At 35.3% G+C, this 17,609-nt stretch overlaps 3 protein-coding genes across 5 annotated transcripts in view; all 3 read left to right on the plus strand.

The window, feature by feature from the left end:
• The window catches only part of LOC107004864 (paladin), a 29,527-nt gene extending 20,690 nt beyond the window's left edge, over positions 1-8,837 (plus strand). The window contains exons 15-19 of the mRNA XM_015203250.2: positions 761-991; positions 1,068-1,351; positions 2,252-2,536; positions 7,743-7,865; positions 8,344-8,837. Coding sequence (XP_015058736.1) covers positions 761-991; positions 1,068-1,351; positions 2,252-2,536; positions 7,743-7,865; positions 8,344-8,470 — 1,050 coding nt within the window. The 3' untranslated portion in view covers positions 8,471-8,837. The remainder of the gene's footprint in view (positions 1-760; positions 992-1,067; positions 1,352-2,251; positions 2,537-7,742; positions 7,866-8,343) is intronic.
• A 1,361-nt stretch (positions 8,838-10,198) lies between these two features.
• LOC107024517 lies at positions 10,199-13,558 on the plus strand. 2 transcript variants are annotated; one of them, XM_027914179.1, is made up of 3 exons: positions 10,199-10,793; positions 12,469-12,641; positions 13,144-13,558. In XM_027914179.1, the coding sequence occupies exons 1-3, from the start codon at positions 10,296-10,298 to the stop codon at positions 13,280-13,282; spliced, it is 810 nt and encodes a 269-aa protein (XP_027769980.1). In that variant the 5' UTR covers positions 10,199-10,295; the 3' UTR covers positions 13,283-13,558. The 2 variants fall into 2 exon arrangements, with proteins under 2 accessions (XP_027769980.1, XP_015081024.1); XM_015225538.2 differs by having other exon boundaries at positions 10,202-10,793; positions 12,469-12,636.
• A 2,362-nt stretch (positions 13,559-15,920) lies between these two features.
• The window catches only part of LOC107013225 (suppressor of disruption of TFIIS), a 4,547-nt gene continuing 2,858 nt past the window's right edge, over positions 15,921-17,609 (plus strand). Inside the window, exons 1-2 of one of the 2 annotated variants that reach the window (XM_027914181.1) lie at positions 16,156-16,281; positions 17,106-17,143. The gene's annotated coding sequence lies outside the window, so the exon portion shown is untranslated. Of the gene's footprint in view, positions 16,282-17,105; positions 17,144-17,609 lie in introns of both variants that reach the window. The other variant, XM_015213187.2, reaches the window with a different exon arrangement.

Raw genomic sequence — 17,609 nt, forward strand, 5'->3', positions numbered from 1 at the left:
TGCCCCCCCCCCCCCATCCAACAGCTCAAAAGATCAACGATATGTTCTGGCATCACCCAGGGCTCTTGAGAAATGCTGAGAACCATGTGCCACACCTGAACAGTAATACTACAGTGTAGGAATGAGTGGTCGTTAGTTTCTTCCTTCTCATGGCAAAAAAACATCTGGAGACAATCTGGAAGCCTCTTTTCTTGAGTTTTTACTGAGTGAGACATGCCCTTCAGGTGAAGCATTTTTGCCTTGGTTGGAGTGTTGCCCTTCCCTATTCGTTTCCATGGACCAAGAATTCCCCGAGTGAGTCATAATCTCTCTGATACAGTCTACTCATAGATAACTTGCCATCAGAGTCGTGTTTCCATCTGATACTATCTGCTTCTGTAGTAAGGCCTGTGAATTCACCCAATTTGAGTAGCATTTTAGCAATTTTATCCACTTCCCAATCATTTAGATTTCTCCTGAAGGTGAGGTTCCATCCCTGAGGAGACCAAATCTCAGCAATTTTAGCATCATGATTGGTACAAAATGAAAAGAGATCTGGGAAAACCGAGCTTAGAAACTCTTGTCCAATCCACTTGTCCTTCCAAAAAAATATTTTGTTACCCTCGCCCACTTTGAACACCAAATTCTCCTTCAGACTAGACCATAAATTTCTGATTGATCTCCATACTGTTACTCCATACGTGCTATCTACTATGTGAATTTTGAGTTTTATTTCATGGGTAAAACTTGAAATTCTTACTGAATTTCTCATCCTTTATAGGTTGATGGGTACCCCATTTATAGCATGGCAACACCTACTATTGCTGGAGCTAAGGAGATGTTGACTTACCTTGGTGCAAACCAGACCTCAAAAGAAAGATCTGCTAAAAGAGTAGTTTTAACTGATCTGAGAGAAGAGGCTGTTGTTTATATTAATGGAACACCCTTTGTTCTGAGAGAATTGAATAAGCCTGTTGAATCCTTGAAGCATGTTGGAATCACTGGTTCATTGGTCAGTCAATCAAATTACCCCTTCAAACAATGGTTATGATCATTTTATTATCTATTTAACTTCATTTTCCCCACAGGTGGAACACTTGGAGGCTCGGTTAAAAGATGACATTCAATGTGAGATTAGACAATCTGGTGGTAGGATGCTTCTGCATCGTGAAGAGTATAACCCGACTTCAAATCAAGTTAGTATCATTGGATATTGGGAGAACATATTTGTGGATGATGTTAAGACTCCTGCTGAGGTATATGCAAGCCTGAAGAATGAAGGTTATGACATAACCTATAGGAGGATACCGTTGACTAGAGAGAAAGAAGCCCTGTCTTCCGATATTGATGCTATCCAATACTGTAAAGACGAGTAAGTGGCAGCACATAATTTGCTGAATATTTAAATGCCCTCAACTTCTGAGTGAGGTCATTCAAATTTTCACTAGCCGTTTTTGTGAGGGAAAAGTTGACATATTGGAACTGAAGCATAATTCATTGATTGTATGTGAAAGTTGGATAGCTTCTTGTCCTTCCGCAGCCATCACCATGACATAGACAGATTGCACTAGAACTAAAAGTAAAATCATGTTTGTGGAATTGCTCGTCTCAGAAACTCTAAATATCTCAGAGAATGTCCAATTGGATATAATAGGATATGCCTTGCTATACTAATTTTTTTCAATCGAGAGTTTAGGAATCTTGATAGGAAACAGCCTCTCTACACCGCAAAGGTAGAGGTAAGGTCTGTGCACATCCTATCTCCCCCTACACTGTTTTACGTTATTGTTCATTTATTGTGAGTTTAGGAATCTTGATTGAACTATCATTAACTTGTTATTGCCAATTTATACTTGTTAATGGCGCAAAAACTACATTCCTAAAGTTGTCTGGCTTTATTGGTGTTTGAGAAGATTTAATCGTTCGTTCTTTGATAAGATAAATGTTATAACATACTTCTTCTTTTACTATTCTCACCCGAATCCAGCAAAAAAGTCTATTCTGTGTCAGGTGCAGTGTGATTTTGATTGCCAAAGGGTATAGGATGTCTTTCTAGTGATAATTTCTCTCCTCAAATCCAGAGGAAAAGTCTATTCTGTGTCAGGTGCAGTGTGATTTTGATTGCCAAAGGGTATAAGATGTCTTTCTAGTGATAATTTTTTACCTGTGTCGATGAAGAATTTATCTGAGAGTTGTTAATCAGTGACTTCCTTTTCTATGTTCTCATTAGAAGTAAAATTAAACTAATTGTTCTTTTTTTTTCTCTAAACAGCGCTGCAGGATCTTACCTTTTTGTATCACACACAGGATTTGGAGGGATTGCTTATGCAATGGCTATTATTTGTTTAAGGCTTGAAGCTGAGGCTAAATTGTCATTGGGTATTCATCGACCTTTTGAAAGTACCGGTCTTCCTTGTTCACCTCTAGAGAATTTCAATGTTCAAATTTCTGATGAAGAAGCACGGAGAATGGGTGACTATCGGGACATATTAAGCCTCACTAGGGTTCTTGTGCACGGCCCTGAGAGCAAGACAGACGTTGATGCTGTGATAGAAAGGTACACATCCTCTACTTAATCCATAATGCCAGCTTCCTGACTACTACACAGGAGATTGGTTGAGGGCATAAATACGATAAACTTCTCATACCATCAAATTTTCAAGTATTATTTAGATTCAATTAGGGATCTCTATTGACAGTAAAAGGAACTAGTGACTGAACTTTTCTGACCCTATTGGGTGAAGACAATTAGTGAGTAAAAAAATCCGTTTAATGCTTATTATGATATGTGCATATCAGGGAATTGGGTAAACTAATTACTCCAAGATAAGAGGGTGATATAGAGAGGGAGCAGTGGTGAGTTGTCTATGTAATAAGGCTTAGGGAAGGGTGCTCTTTTACCGGTAAAGTCGTCTTACTACGGTAAGTTGCTTTGTAAAGTTGTACAAATCCTACAAACCTGTACGTTTGGATCCCCAACAGCACCCAGAAAGATGTATTTTTTTTGCATGGTTAATGAGCGATTCTGACTGCCGAAAACTTGAGGAAGTGGAGCAATTATGTTGTTGTTTCATGCGCAAAAATACAGGAAAGGATGTGGACTGTCTACTATTGCATTGTCAGATAGTTTCACAACTTAGGTTGAAGATTCTGAGATGGTTTGGTTTTGGACTATGCCGGGTATGGTGAAGGATGTTATATTCAGTTGGTCTTTTAGACGACAGAGGAGAAGGCATAGGGCATGGTATATTGCTTCATTGGCTTTAATGTGGGTATATGGAGAGAGAACTAGAAGAGCTTTTAAAGGAAGTGACCTTGATTTTGTACATTTGAAGAATAGTTTCTTATCTTTAATATCTTTTTGGTGTACCATGAGGTTCTTATTTGTATTCAAGGATGGGTCTCTTCTTCTGTAGAGAACCATTTATTTTTTGAAGGTTTTTAATTTTTTGGTATACTTCTCCATTCCTTTAGCTAGCCTTTAAGTGCTTTGAGCTTTGCAAGCTAGAATAAAATTAGACTTGCCTTGCAACCAAAAAAGACGTCCACAACTTTTTTTTTTCTGTCCACAAAACCCTCTGTGCTCAACCACCAATTCTCAAATTTGAAATAAGATTTGTTCTGTTCCCAGACTATCATAGTCAATTCTCTGTAGAAGTTTGATATTGCTGAACCTATCATTCCACTCTTCTCTGTAGAAGTTTGATATTGCTGAACCTATCATCCCCCTCTTCTGATATAAGTATTCTGTCAACCTGGAAACAATCATGTTATTGTCTTTTTTGATCAGGTTAAAGAGCCCCCTTTCAGTTGTGGATCGATCAATTTCATATACTGTATAACATAGATGGAGATCTCCTCCTACAATTCATTTCAGAAGGAAATCTTGTGATGTTGAAATCGTCACAAACAACCAGGGACCACCCATCAAGCACGTAGCTGCTTCCATCTCTTCCCAAACATTTTCCCTTTCAGATCTGCAAATGGTGCATATACCCTTGTTATGTGACTCTCAACGTCTTGTAAGAGTGCCTCAAACTTGCAAGTTAAGGTATATGAACCAATTTGGAAAGAGGTCCCTGTCCAAATTCTACTATCCTATAACATGAGTATACCTTGTACCACTAGCTTCTAAGTAGACAAATCTCACCCATCTACTCCTCCAATTCTCTCTAAATGATCTCCCTTACATTCCCTTCTAATTTGTTTCCTGAAGACAAATGATATCAGCATTCCAGTTGTGTGTCAGGCTCTTTACTACTTTTCTTTTACCCTTATTATTAAGACCCCGGACATTCCATGACATCAAATTGATCTTCATTAAAAACAATTTCCATCCTTTCCCCTGTTCCTCTTCTCATCATTCTTGAACTTGACATCAAAAACAGTATCCTTAGATTCGTGAACTCCTTTGTGTATAGGCCTCTTGATAGAATCCTCGGCGTCCATTTCTCGTGGGCTGCCTGCTACTGTCAATTTGCTTGAGCAGTTCCAAATCTTCTTCCTCGTGTCCTTGAAAATCTACCCAAAAGGTTTGCCCATTTTAATCAAATTTTGGTGCATGCAAATTGTTGCATCCATCTCGTTGTCTGGTAGAAATTTTTGATGTTGTTGAATAAGTTCTGCATCTTCCAATACCCATTCGTCAATCTCTTTCCCTTCTTGGATAGCCATTGAGTTATGTTGGTATTTCACTATTTTATTCTCCTCCTTTAGAGTATCACGGATGTTGTCAAAGGCGAAAAGCGCAAAATAAACTCTAAGGTCCGTTAGGGCTTTAAGCGCAAAGCGCAAATAAAGTGTGGGCTTAAAAGGCGCAAAGGGAGAAAAGAATACAAATATATATGTTTAGTTCAAAACTAATAATTATAAACATGAATGACAAAAATATGACCAAAGAAATTGAAAAAAAGTTTATGATAAAGTAAAATATCAATTATTTAGTGTCACTTCTTCATACGAGGCTCATTGACAAGGAAACGTTTGCCTTAGAACCTTGATGACGACACTGAAGCGCACATAAAGTGAGGCAAAGCGCTCAACCTGTTTTGAGCCTCGTTTTAGGGCTTAAGCGCGCCTTTGATAACACTCACTATCACCTATCATAGTTAAGTCATGGTATTTGCATGTTTCGAGCCTTGCATGTCTGCCTCTGTTATTTTCTCCCCCAGGTTCGGGAGTTCTGCTTCATTGACCCCTCTGTTTATGTAGCTGATGCAGAAAATACTGTGAGTGTTGTTAGCGTTATTTGTTCGACTAAAATTTGGTCGAAACTTTCAACCAGATGTTTGGATTCAAGTCACTGAAAATGACTTAGCCTGCTCTGTCAGCCCCAAAATCCCCTTGCTTGAACTCTCCACATGCTCTTTATTAGCTGCACATTGTATACCCATGTTTTCAGTACCTTCTTTTTTATGTCATAAAGCACATCTTTGCCCTAAGGTATGTAGAGAGCTTTGAACCAGCAGTTTCTTCGTCAAAACCTATCAGCTCCAGCATTCTCAGAATCGGTCATCTCTCTCGACTCAAATAGGGATATGGAATGGGGCAGCTCCGGCCATCTCCTATGATTTGGATTCTTGCCATTTAAGGTGTTTTTGAATTTTGTTTCCTCTTCAGTGGAAACACCCACCTTCCACAAAGATTCCACACTTCTGAGAAAATCTTCTGCGACCAGAGATGAAGTGGATTGCCCAAAGCCCTAATCCATGTGGTATCATTGTTTTGAGAGATTGGAGAATAACCAACTGTTGGATTCCACCACTCAAGTTGCATCTTTCTCCTTTCTCATCTCCACTCCTTTTTTAGTGTCTGCTCCGCCATATTTCTGTTCTGGAATTAAAAGAGAAACATATTCGCTGCTCATTTCATAGATATTGACTTCAAAAACTGCTTTCCATGTTTGAGAGCACCATCTTCTAATATCTGCTAGTGTAACTTTCTCTGTGATCTCCTGTCCAAAATGCCCAACTATGCATCTATGAGCAAGCCATTACCCTTTAGCCCTGATGGCTCTGCAATGCAAATATCTCATCCACCCGCTGCAACTGTGGACTCTTTAAGGGTATTAGACTGCCATTTGCTTTTACGTACCACTCTGGCGTAAGGATAATCCTCCTTGTAAGCTCTGAAAGGCTCTGCATTGATCAGTAGGTTGGAGCATTTAATAAACCTCTTTATCTTAAATGTGATATCATTTAACCAGCATTCAGGGCAAACTCAGGAATTATTAGATCACATTTAACCAGCATTCAGGGCAAACTCAGGAATTATTAGGACCTATCTTTCATTCCCCTGAAGCGACAGGATGCTCATGTATCTTCCCTTCACATTAAATTTCCTGGTGCAGTAGAGGTCTCTAAGTTTGTCCTTGGTATTCCACTTCCTAATCATTTTTTCCCCTCTTTCAATGGTTCCTCAAGGATGATACAGAGCCACCTCATGGTATTTGAGTTCAAAATTGAATGTTTCATCATGTTGCAACTTCTTTTCCATCCGTACCAAGTCCCGTTACTGGCGGTGAGAGAAAATCTGAGCAGAAAAAATTAGAAGAGAGTGAAGGAAGAAGTTCGTTAGAGATCACTGTGGGTGAAAAACTGAGGTACCAAGCCAAACGTTGGCCAGCAAGCGTGGCCGGAGAATAGTTATCTTAGAGTCCAAGAAAGTAGGAGAGAGAAAATCCAATTACCGTAAGCTTTTGTTGAGGGAGGAATTAATTTTCTATACTTTGTTGGTATGGGTTCCTCAATACCAAATAATGGCTCGTTTTTACCTTTTTTAGCAGCAACTGGAGCATATTGACGGTTAAGAATTTGAAAAAGAGGTGGATTCATATGGTTGTTGGTGCTTCATATGCTATTGTTAAGGTGAAGGTGTGGACCACCTCCTCCTATATTGTCTGTTGGCAACTCGATTGTGGTGTGAGATTGGATATGTCTCGGGCTGTAAAGGTCGGTGTTGGACATAGTGAAGGAGGTACTCTCCAACTGAAAATTTAGAAAGCAGTCAGAGCGATGTGAATGTTGCTCGACTAGAACTCGTATGGATGATGTGGAAGTAAAGAAATAGTGGAGTTTTCAGTGGTATAGATTGAATTTGAGGAATAGTCTCTCATTTTTTATTGTCTTGGTGCACTGATGAGGCTCCAGAATTCAGTTCTGTAGAGAAAATTGGGTGTGGTTCGAGGAGAATCATATTACTCTCTCCGTTTCATTTGTCTGTTCTAGTTGAGTGGACACATAGTCTTAGAAAGTAAAGACTTTTGAAATCTTATGGTTGTTAACTAAAGATATGTATAATGTATCAAAATACCCTTCAATCTTGTGGTCATAAACATGTTGTGTGGAATGTTGAAATTAAAGAGTTGCCAGGAAAAGTCATTTTTCATAACGGACTCAAATGGGAAGTAAGACAAACTAATTGAAACAGAGGGAATGTTTTGTAAATTTTTTACTTTTTAGTATCTTCTTGTGCACGAGAGATTCTCATTATTAATAAAATCTTTAGAGAGAAGATGATTTTTTCTACAGCAGGAAGTGGGAATATCATTGCTGACCAGCCTTTTAAGTTTAAGCTAATAGAAAAACTGAATTTGCTACTTATGGGTAGACTCAAGTCATGCTTCTACTTTGAAATGGTGTAGGTGTAGTGTAGACGTAGGAATTGATCTAACTATTTTGATCTTGAAGGTCTAAATCAACTGAATTGCACGCCACTGTTCTTCTGAATATTTTCTCTGACTCTTTCTTTTCAATTTTTCAAAGGTGTGCAGGTGCAGGTCATTTAGGAGAAGATATAGTTCAATATTCACAGGAGCTGGAAAGGAAATTAGATGAAGATGAAGAACGTCGAGCATATCTGATGGATATGGGCATTAGAGCTTTAAGGTTGATTCTCTTCCATCTCTTTTTAGTGAAAAGTTTGTTGATAAAAAATGGAAGGTAGAAGCAGAGAACATAATACAAGGAACAAACATACTGCCCCTACATCATCTTCGAGGTCCTTCTTTTGGATGCTTGTTTAAGATAAACCTGAAATTTCTATTGTGCAGCAGAAATGCATATAAACTATTGAAAAGTTGTTAGAACTGGCAATTTTTTCCTTCTAGAAAGTGGTTGGAGCCGGGACAAACTAAAATAGATAACAGAGCACATATTTGACTAGTAGTAATACAAAATAACTGAATAAGATTTAGTCCTTGAGAAGCTTGCTCTTCATACAGTTAGCCTCATCCTTAAAATGGAAAGGTGTCATCTTTTTTCCTAGAGCAATGCCCAGTTAACATTACATCTAAGGTGCTTTGCTGCCAAACAGGCAAAGTTTAGAACTGTATAAATTAACGGTTTTATTCTCTTCTTTTTGCAGGCGATATTTTTTCCTGATCACATTTAGATCCTATCTCTACAGCAGTTCTCCATCTGAGTTAAGCTTCAAAGAATGGATGGATGCAAGACCTGAACTTGGCCACCTATGTAATAACCTTAGAATCTGACATATAGTGCGGATAGGATCAACCCATGGCTCTCTGTATGCAAGTTGACCAGATTGAGAAATTGCTGATACTAGAATCAAAAAAGTTAGGAGCTGATAGCTATAGCATTTAAATTCGTTCAGAACATAGATGCCGTGCTGCAGCCAAGCAAAGAGGAAGCAAGACTGTGGCAATTGAAAGAATTATTGTCATTTGTAAATTGAGGAAACAAAACTTCGTAGGTGTAAGTTGCTAGTTAAAGGTATATTTCAGTACTAAAGTTGTCAACAAACTATAAAGCTGCTTCTGAACAATATATGTGTATATTAACTTTTCCTGTTAAACTTAGAGAAATATAAAGCAGTTCAAGTTTGTAGATGTATTGACATCTTATTGTGTTAACAACTGTTGACATGTATAGAAGCTGCTTCTTATAGACTTGCCTTGATGATCATAAACGTAACTTTACAGACATGAAGCAAGATTAAAGGCTCTTTTTTAGATTGCACAGGACTTGCTAATCAACTATGTCAATCTCAAATTAGTTGGAATCTTTTGTATAAGTTTCGACTCTATGATCATGTGCTAATAGAGGCAAATTATACCTTTCTAATGTGAAAGGGATAAATAAAATGATGCATATTAAGACAATCGAACATAGAAAAATTGAAAATATTATCCTCAATATCGATACCCTGAGGAATCTTTGGTCATTCCCCATTCATCTCTTGACTGTGCTAATTAGGGCTGTGTATTGGCCGGTTCGGTTCGGTTCTGAAGTTTATTGGATTAACTTATTGGTTATTGGTTTGTAGAGATGCTACACCGTTATCGAACCATTAAGCTATTGGCTTATCGGCTATTGATTTATCGGTTTTTGATCGTTATCGGTTTAACCGTTAAGATTTTACACAAAAGAAAAAACATTAAAAGCAAATAAACCATGCACTTGAGTTCACAAATTACATCTTATTTAAAAGTAAACACTTTTACGTTGTTGAATAACTAAGTGTTTGAGACAACCAGAAATAAAAGTAGGAAATTAAACTCTAAGTCGAGGACTTTACATACAAAATAGTATAAATATAATTATTTAATTTACTATCGGGTTATCGGTTAACCCGTTAAAAAAAACTTCAAACCGTTAAGAACCGATAATCCGATAACAAAAAAAATCAAAACAGTTATTAAAACCACTAAACCAATAACTCAATACTATAAACCACTAACTTTTTTATCGGTTCGATTTATCAATTTCGGTTCGGTTTTGAATAGCCCTAATGCTAATAATATTTCTAAAGGGCACTATGAGTACCATTAATATGAGAATTTTCGCAGCTTAAATGGTTGGCTATCTAAACTTTAACTTTATTGATGAGAGTTTGATTCACTACCTTGTAATTCCCCCTCTCATTTTCTTCTCCCCTACCTTCTACTATTTGTTTTCTTCTTAAAAAAAGTGTACCATTAATACCTCAAAAAAATGATGGCCTGATACAAAGATTTTAGAATTCTCAGAAAGGTGTAATGCATAAACATGTACTTAATTTGACTTAAGTTGTTATTTTTATTCTTCAATTTTAATGAGCACATAAATCGTCAGATTTATATTAAATTAAACAAATAAATATATGCGTTAATAGTTCATACATTATGATGGCACATATAACACGATTGCCAAGTAAAACACCATAATAAATACATTTATTTGTTCAACTTTATAATTAAAAGGCATAAGCACCATCTTGTCATGTGAGCCTAGAATTGATAGTACATTTTGCCAAGCAAATAGAGTAATGGAAAATATGACAACAGCAAAGGCCCAATCCCCGAGGCGAAAACGAAAATGCAAGTCCAGTACCAGTTGTGGTGGCATACGAATACCACCTCTTCACTCCCCCTATCTTCAATTTTCTACCGTCACGAAGCCACAGCAGTTGCTGCCGCTCGGCACCGCCACGACACTGCCTTATCTACCGCCGCATTCAGCTTAAGGCTCAACAGAAACCCTAACCTAACTTCTGGAAGATTTCGTCTTGATACTGTCACGTGTTCTCTAGACATTGGGGGAAACGCTGCCATTGACGAGTATGACGACGGTGATACTCGGAATGATACGGGAGAAGAAGGTAGTGATGAGGAAGAGGAGGACGGCGGCGTTGAGACTGAGATTGAAAAGATGGGGAAAAATCGTCGGAGGATTCGATCTAAGATAGTTGTGAAGGCCAGCTTGCAGAGTGTTTGGGAAGTCCTTACTGATTATGAAAGATTAGCTGATTTCATCCCTGGTCTTGCTGTCTGCCAGTTGCTTGAGAAGGAACCCAATTTTGCCCGACTTCTTCAGGTTTTTTTCTGTTTAATTGTTTATTATTATAGAAAATTATCCTAGATATGTACTCGTTTGATCGTTGATGTGGTGGTGCGCCATTGTTGATTGTTTTCTGGATGATATTAGACTTTAAGAACTTCTAACAACACAATGTTTTCCCTCAATAGTTATAAAATTTCTAAAATTATTCAAACTATTGAAAGAGTTTTTGTAAGAGTAGCAACTGCTGGTGCTACTACTATTGAGCTTGCAAATGACCATGCATCAGGCCTGTTTTAGACAATTGCATATGTTGCTTCGCTGTCTGATGCTCCCAGATGAAAATCTAATCAACTTTACTTCTTAACACCAACACGTAAAATGTCAAATAGTGCAACGGTGATGTTAGCTTGTCAAGTTCAAAATGTAAAACTCCCTAACAACTTGCATCTCATCACAAACCAAAAAAAGAAAGAAGTCCCCACACATGCTTACACTACATTATATGATATGCTTATCAACAAATAATATAGAAAGAGATTGAAGAGAAACTGAAGCGCCAAACATATAAACCAACGTCATTGTGTTAATTTTCTAAGCTGTTTGGTACTGCGACTCGGTGCCGAGGTCTACTGAAAACAAACTCTCTACCTTACAAAGATAGGGGTTAGGTCTGCGTACATCCTACCTTTCCCTATTCTCCACTTGTGGAATTACACTTGCTATGTTGTTGTGATCACCGGGTTAATTTACAACTGATTGGCCATACACAGAGAGACATTATGCATTCAAATTACAGACATTCACACAGGAAGACACATACACGCACAACAACTACTTCGCCTCAATCCCAAACAAGTTGGAGTTGGCTATATGAATCCTCACTAACAATGTTTCTCCATTTAAGTCTACTCATGTCTTTATCATACAAAAAAAAGTGACAGAAAAGTTAAATATATGCATATATATAAATAATAATAATACTAATAATAATGTTAAAAGTTTTCTATATTTTTACTGGCACATATATATCTATGGCTAAATACTCCTATACCCAAGGGTGTCGCCTAGTGGTCAATGAAATGGTTGAGAACCCTGAGGTCTCAAGTTCAAAACTCAATGGAAACAAAAAAACGATAGGTGATTCTTCTCATCTGTCCTAGCTGCCTTGGTGGACAAAGTTACCTGGTACCTGTTGCTTGTTGCTGATGAGAGGTGGCAGTGGAATTAGTCGAGATGCGCGAAAGCTAGCCTGGACACCACGGTCATAAAAAAAGAAGATAAGGTCTAAATATCCTAGAAAAGTAATAGGTGAAATTAGACTTATTCCTATTCCCAACTAGTAGTTGACTCTTTTACCTGTTGTATCTTTTAGATGCTATTGACGAATCAATTTACTTCTTTAAAAAATATGTGTGCGTGTATGTATCTGAAACTCATTACTTCAACAAAGAGAAAGAAAGTTGTTTACATTCAATTCAATGTGAATTAAATATTTCCTTGACAGCTGTTAACATACTTCTACTTATGGAAAATTCTTGAGTTCACTACTTGCTTATTTTAAGCATGAGTTTTGTGTTGGTATATCACTCTTATCTGATATTTAAATCTATAATTTACAGTCAATAGATGGCATGCGCTACATACTTCTTGAATTTCCAAGATATTAGTATCTTGGAGTGATCTGATATTAAATTGTAATATTGAACAGATTGGCGAGCAAAACTTAGCGTTCGGGCTCAAATTTAATGCTAAAGGTGTCATTGATTGTTATGAGAAAGGTCTTGAAGATCTCCCTACTGGTCAGAGGCGTGATATTGAGTTCAAGATGGTAGAAGGTGACTTCAAAAATTTTGAAGGAAAATGGTCTATTGAACAGGCATAGTATTCTTTCTTCTCTTTACCTATTACACTTCTTCTATCAGATTTTTTGTTTCGTATCTGGAAAATATGTGTCTAATGTCGATGATGTTGCCCAAGAATTATTCATGTGCATTTTTTTCCTTGGATAACTTCTCCTTCTGCTTTTTCTTATTTATTCCCTAGCAAATTTGCAACATATATTCTCCTCTTGCTATTCATTTGCACTTAGAAACTCAGTAGAAACTCCGCATTGTTAGGTTATTAATGGAATGGAAGCAGCAATTGGGACTTCCCTCTGTTCTTTTTAAAATGACAAAGTGTCTGTATATGATTAATTAGCGGTGAAATCCATGTTGATAATTTTGTTGGCGTCTACATAGCTTAGAAAAAGTAAACTTTGAAAATCATCTCTCTGATTCTCTTTTTGAAGCGTAGGTGTGAGTTCTTCATTGCATGTTACCAACAAATAAGTTCACAGTTTTGTCGAAGCCCTTACGTTATTTAATGTTGTGAAAACATGCAGTGCAAGACAGGTAGTGACCAAGAGCTTGATTCTTCTTTGGACGAACCATTTCACACAACTCTCTCCTACATTGTTGATGTTGAACCTAAGCTTTGGTTGCCTGTGCGGCTTATTGAAGGCAGACTCTGTAAGGAGATAAAAATCAACCTTCAGTCTGTTCGAGACGAAGCACAAAAAGTATCTCTCTCTTCATTTTCATCTTATTAACCACTAACTAATTACTACTACCATTTATTTCTGAAGAAATGTATATATTACGATTCACGTATTACAGTTTCGCCAAAGCAACTTCTTCTTTAGTTGCAGTCATTTTGATTATGTGGGATCAACTATTATAGGTTCATAGCAGTTCATATTCTTTTGTGCAGTATGAGTACAAGATCTAAAAATGAAGACTTTGTTTTTTATGTATTTATATTTCTCCCTCTGCCTCTTGTCATTTTGCATTGTCTTCTAGTTATTGTCATAAATTTTTTTCCAGATAATATTCTCTCAAGTACTAGTCCCATATGGCGTATCATTTTGTTTTTGCTCCATATCTCAGATAATGAGTGGATTTTACATGTGTATTAGGACTAAGTTCTTTCTTAATAGTAGGGTACTATTTAAGAATGAAGCAATCTTTGTGTAGGACATGATAAGTTTTGACTTATTTCCCTTCTAATTTATTCCTACCTAGGAGTGACAATATATACTAGTATTATTCAGCCTCGACTAGGATAACGAATATGTACTTTGTGATCTGCAAATTGATATTATCCATTTATTATTCTTTTGCACGCATTTTGAATTAGAGTAAGGGCACGCTAAGACATTCCTTTTCGTGCTTTCGATCTGCTTACTTTGAATAAAGAGAAAAAAAAAGAATAGATAGACATTTCCTTTTCGATCGTTTCAATTGTAATTACAATTCATTTGATAACCTTTTTAGTCGATGAAATTGTAAAACTATCATGACATCATTATGAACATAAAGTCCCAGGGTATGGAATCCCAGAAAGAGGCTGGCCCAACTTAAATGAGATATGATAGCTTCTTTATGATCTAACATATTTACAGACAAAAGTATTTGGTTATTGGGGAAAAATCAATATACTTCTAATGTCAAATCAGGATCAACTAGGACAGAAATAAAGCATTGGGTCGAACTCTTCTTTGGTGTCAAGGTAATAGCTATGAATAGTCATCTAAGTATATGCTTTATCCAATGTTTTAATAACCCCGGGTTGTGAGAAAATTTATGTATTATTTTATGTACAGATTAATTATGATATAATACATAAATATATCATTTAATTTGGTCTCATATTACATATATATTCTCCAACTTTGGATCTGTACAACTAGACAATTAAACTTGTATAAAGTTGAATATATAAACACACATGTCCTATATGACATCTTACATGACATTTCGTGTCCTATGTGGTGTCATACGTGTATTATGTCACATAAGACTCGTGTGTTTACTCGTTAAATGTTATATATAAATTAAAGACACATTTATATATTACTTCATTAATTATTCAAGCATTAGTTATATTAATATCTTTTATTCTAACTTCTGCCTAAAACAATACATAGAAATTTCTTTCGAACACTATATTAAGTGTAGTATTTTGCATTTTATACATATATAGCAATAGAATGCTGCGAAACATAATATTACTACTGCAAGATTTAATATAGGGATAAAGTACAAATATACTTCCGAATTATCGTAAATAGTATGTGGATATCATTCGTCATACTTTTGGGACATTGGTACCCTTGTCGTCCAAAAACTAGAGCATATATGTCTTCGCTCTAACGGAAGACTAAATAAGGACACGTGGCACAATCTTATTCACCGATTCGATGTTTAATAAATGTCGGATAGGTGGATAAGATTATGACACGTGCATGTTCGTTAGTTTAAAGGGTATATATGCTCTAGTTTTTTGACGACAGGGGCATCAATATCCCAAAAGTATAACGAAGAATATCTGTATACCATTGATAATAGTTCAAAGGTATATTTATCCATTTTTCCTTTAATATATGAATAACTTAGCACCTGACCAACTGTCAAACGACCCTAAGAGCTTAAGAAAGTATAGCGTTAGCACCAATGGGGATATACCTTCCCAACTGCCAAAAGAGAAGCTTAGCTGCCAAAAATGCCGATGTTATTTTTTCAAGCATAATACCATTCACAATTAAAAGAAGAGTCAAAACCTTCGAGGTGTGTGATGCAAGTTATTATTATTAGGGACAGAGCTATACGTCTATTCATTCGTTCTCCAGAATTCAATAATTTTGATTCAAATATTATACGTATAAATAATTTATCACAAATTTAATAAACTATCACTTTTAGAAATCGAAATCATTAACTCAAAATTCTAACTCTTCTTAAATAAAGATTACAGGTTCAAACACTATAAAATAAAAACATACTAAAAAATCATTTTAGATTACTCGAAACCAGTGAATTTTTTTATAACAACCAAACATATACACAAAAAAAAAAAGTTACAATAATGTAGGGATCCAAGAAATACTCATCCAATAGGATTGAGGCACAGAGAGCATAATGCTCACCAAATTAAATCCATCATTTTCAATTAGGTATAAATTTAGTTATACTATTAATAGTGTAAAACAATCTTTGCATGCTCTCTTCTATATGACACATACCCAACTAGTGAAGTGGGGGAAAAGGGCCATAAAAAAGTTCAAGTGGCACACTAGTGGCCTTTGACCTAATATTCCACATTCTAATTTATTCCAACTTTAATTTTGATCGAATAATTAAAATTTCTTCATCAACAGAGAATGAAAAAAATCCTATTGAAAGTGTCACCTTCAAAAATGAATCTTGTAATGAATGAATCCAAACTTAATCAGACCATAATACAGATATCTAGCATCGAGTGGAAAATAACAAAATATATAAAATTATTCCTACATAGGGAGTTAGGTACCACCAATATTTTAAAAAGTGAATAACATCTACTATAAATTAGCTACAATTCTACATGAAGTAGTCATCATTCAATCAAGGCAATTATTATATATCATACGTAATTTGTATCTTGTAGGTGCAGGAAGCTGCTATCGAGCTAGCTTCATTTCTTCAAGATTTTCATCAACCAGGTAATTAAATTAAAATACAGCTTGTATTTTGTGATACTTTTCAATAAAAAAATGAAGTTTAAGAAATAAAACGAAAGATGTATGAAATTTCTGATATCAAACATATCATGGTCTTTTCTTTTCGTGTATAAAAGATAGAAATTTTTGTGAATCATGTAATATTAAACATGTCAAAACTTAGTTTTCGTGTGTATATACACATATTATTAAGGCCGGAAAAAATAATAATCTAACGATAAATTATTTTAATACAAAACACTCTATCAAGAAATTGTCTGTTCGAGGCCTTTGATTTAAAATTAGAATCTTAGCTTAATCATTTTATCATATTTTTCTAATCGTGTAAACGAATATATTAATATGACGATTAATATATTCGTTTACATGTTTGCTTTAGTTTTATACGGTATTTCAAGACTTCCGTAATGGAAGTTCAATTTTTCTTGATTTGTTAATATAAAAAATTATGTTTACGTCTCATTATATAAAGAATACTTTAAATTTTATGAGTTTTATATTTAGATTCATTTTAAAATATTTAAAATCTCTTTACCCTTTGAACGATATAACATTTATCCCTTTAAATTGAAAAATCACTAATCGTCACTCATAATCATCATCATCGCTAGCCACTTTCCCCTTATAATTTTATTAAATTAGTATTTATATAAATTTATTATTTATTAAATTTTGTTTTAATTTTTCTTACAAATTCAGATATCGAAAAAATAAATGATATCAATTATTTAATGCTCACATTTGATATAATACTTGGATTATATGGAATATCCATTTGATTATCCTCATTCTCCTCCCCCAACTAGGAAAAAGTTTCAAACAAAGCATCAGTTTCTCAATTATGGTATGTTTGGTCAAGCTTTTTCTAATGAAATATAGTTAATATTTAAAAAATATATATTTTATCGATTTAGCTTAAGTTGAAAAAGTAATTTTTTCCTTAAAATTAGTTCTTTTCGAATATTGACTAAACACAAATTATTAATTTAGTACTGCTAATCTCTAAAAGCATTTCTAATAAAAAATATTTTTTTCAAATGAGTAAAATTTTAAGGGTGTGTTTGGTACGGAGGAAAATATTTTCCATGGAAAATGTTTTTCTGGAAAACAAGTAGATTTTGGACTTATTTTCTCATGTTTGGTTGGTGAGTAGAAAATATTTTCTGGAAATGATTTTTAGTGTTTGGTTTATGAATGAAAATTGTTTTTGAGAGACATTTTTTATTTTTACTAGAGTAAAAAATAATTTATGACATTGAAAATATTTCTCAAAAACAAAATTATTTTTTTTTGGGTGGGGGTGGGGGTGG

The sequence above is a fragment of the Solanum pennellii genome, chromosome 1, assembly GCF_001406875.1.
Source record: "Solanum pennellii chromosome 1, SPENNV200".
Classification (NCBI taxonomy): Eukaryota; Viridiplantae; Streptophyta; class Magnoliopsida; order Solanales; family Solanaceae; genus Solanum; species Solanum pennellii.

Bases quoted from the DNA above. Each gene is read 5' to 3' on its own strand.
- LOC107024517 (XM_015225538.2), top strand. From the start codon at position 10,296: ATGCAAGTCCAGTACCAGTTGTGGTGGCATACGAATACCACCTCTTCA. The intron at 10,794-12,468 runs GTTTTTTTCTGT...AATATTGAACAG, and splicing joins ATTTTGCCCGACTTCTTCAG to ATTGGCGAGCAAAACTTAGC. The intron at 12,637-13,143 runs GCATAGTATTCT...GAAAACATGCAG, and splicing joins GAAAATGGTCTATTGAACAG to TGCAAGACAGGTAGTGACCA.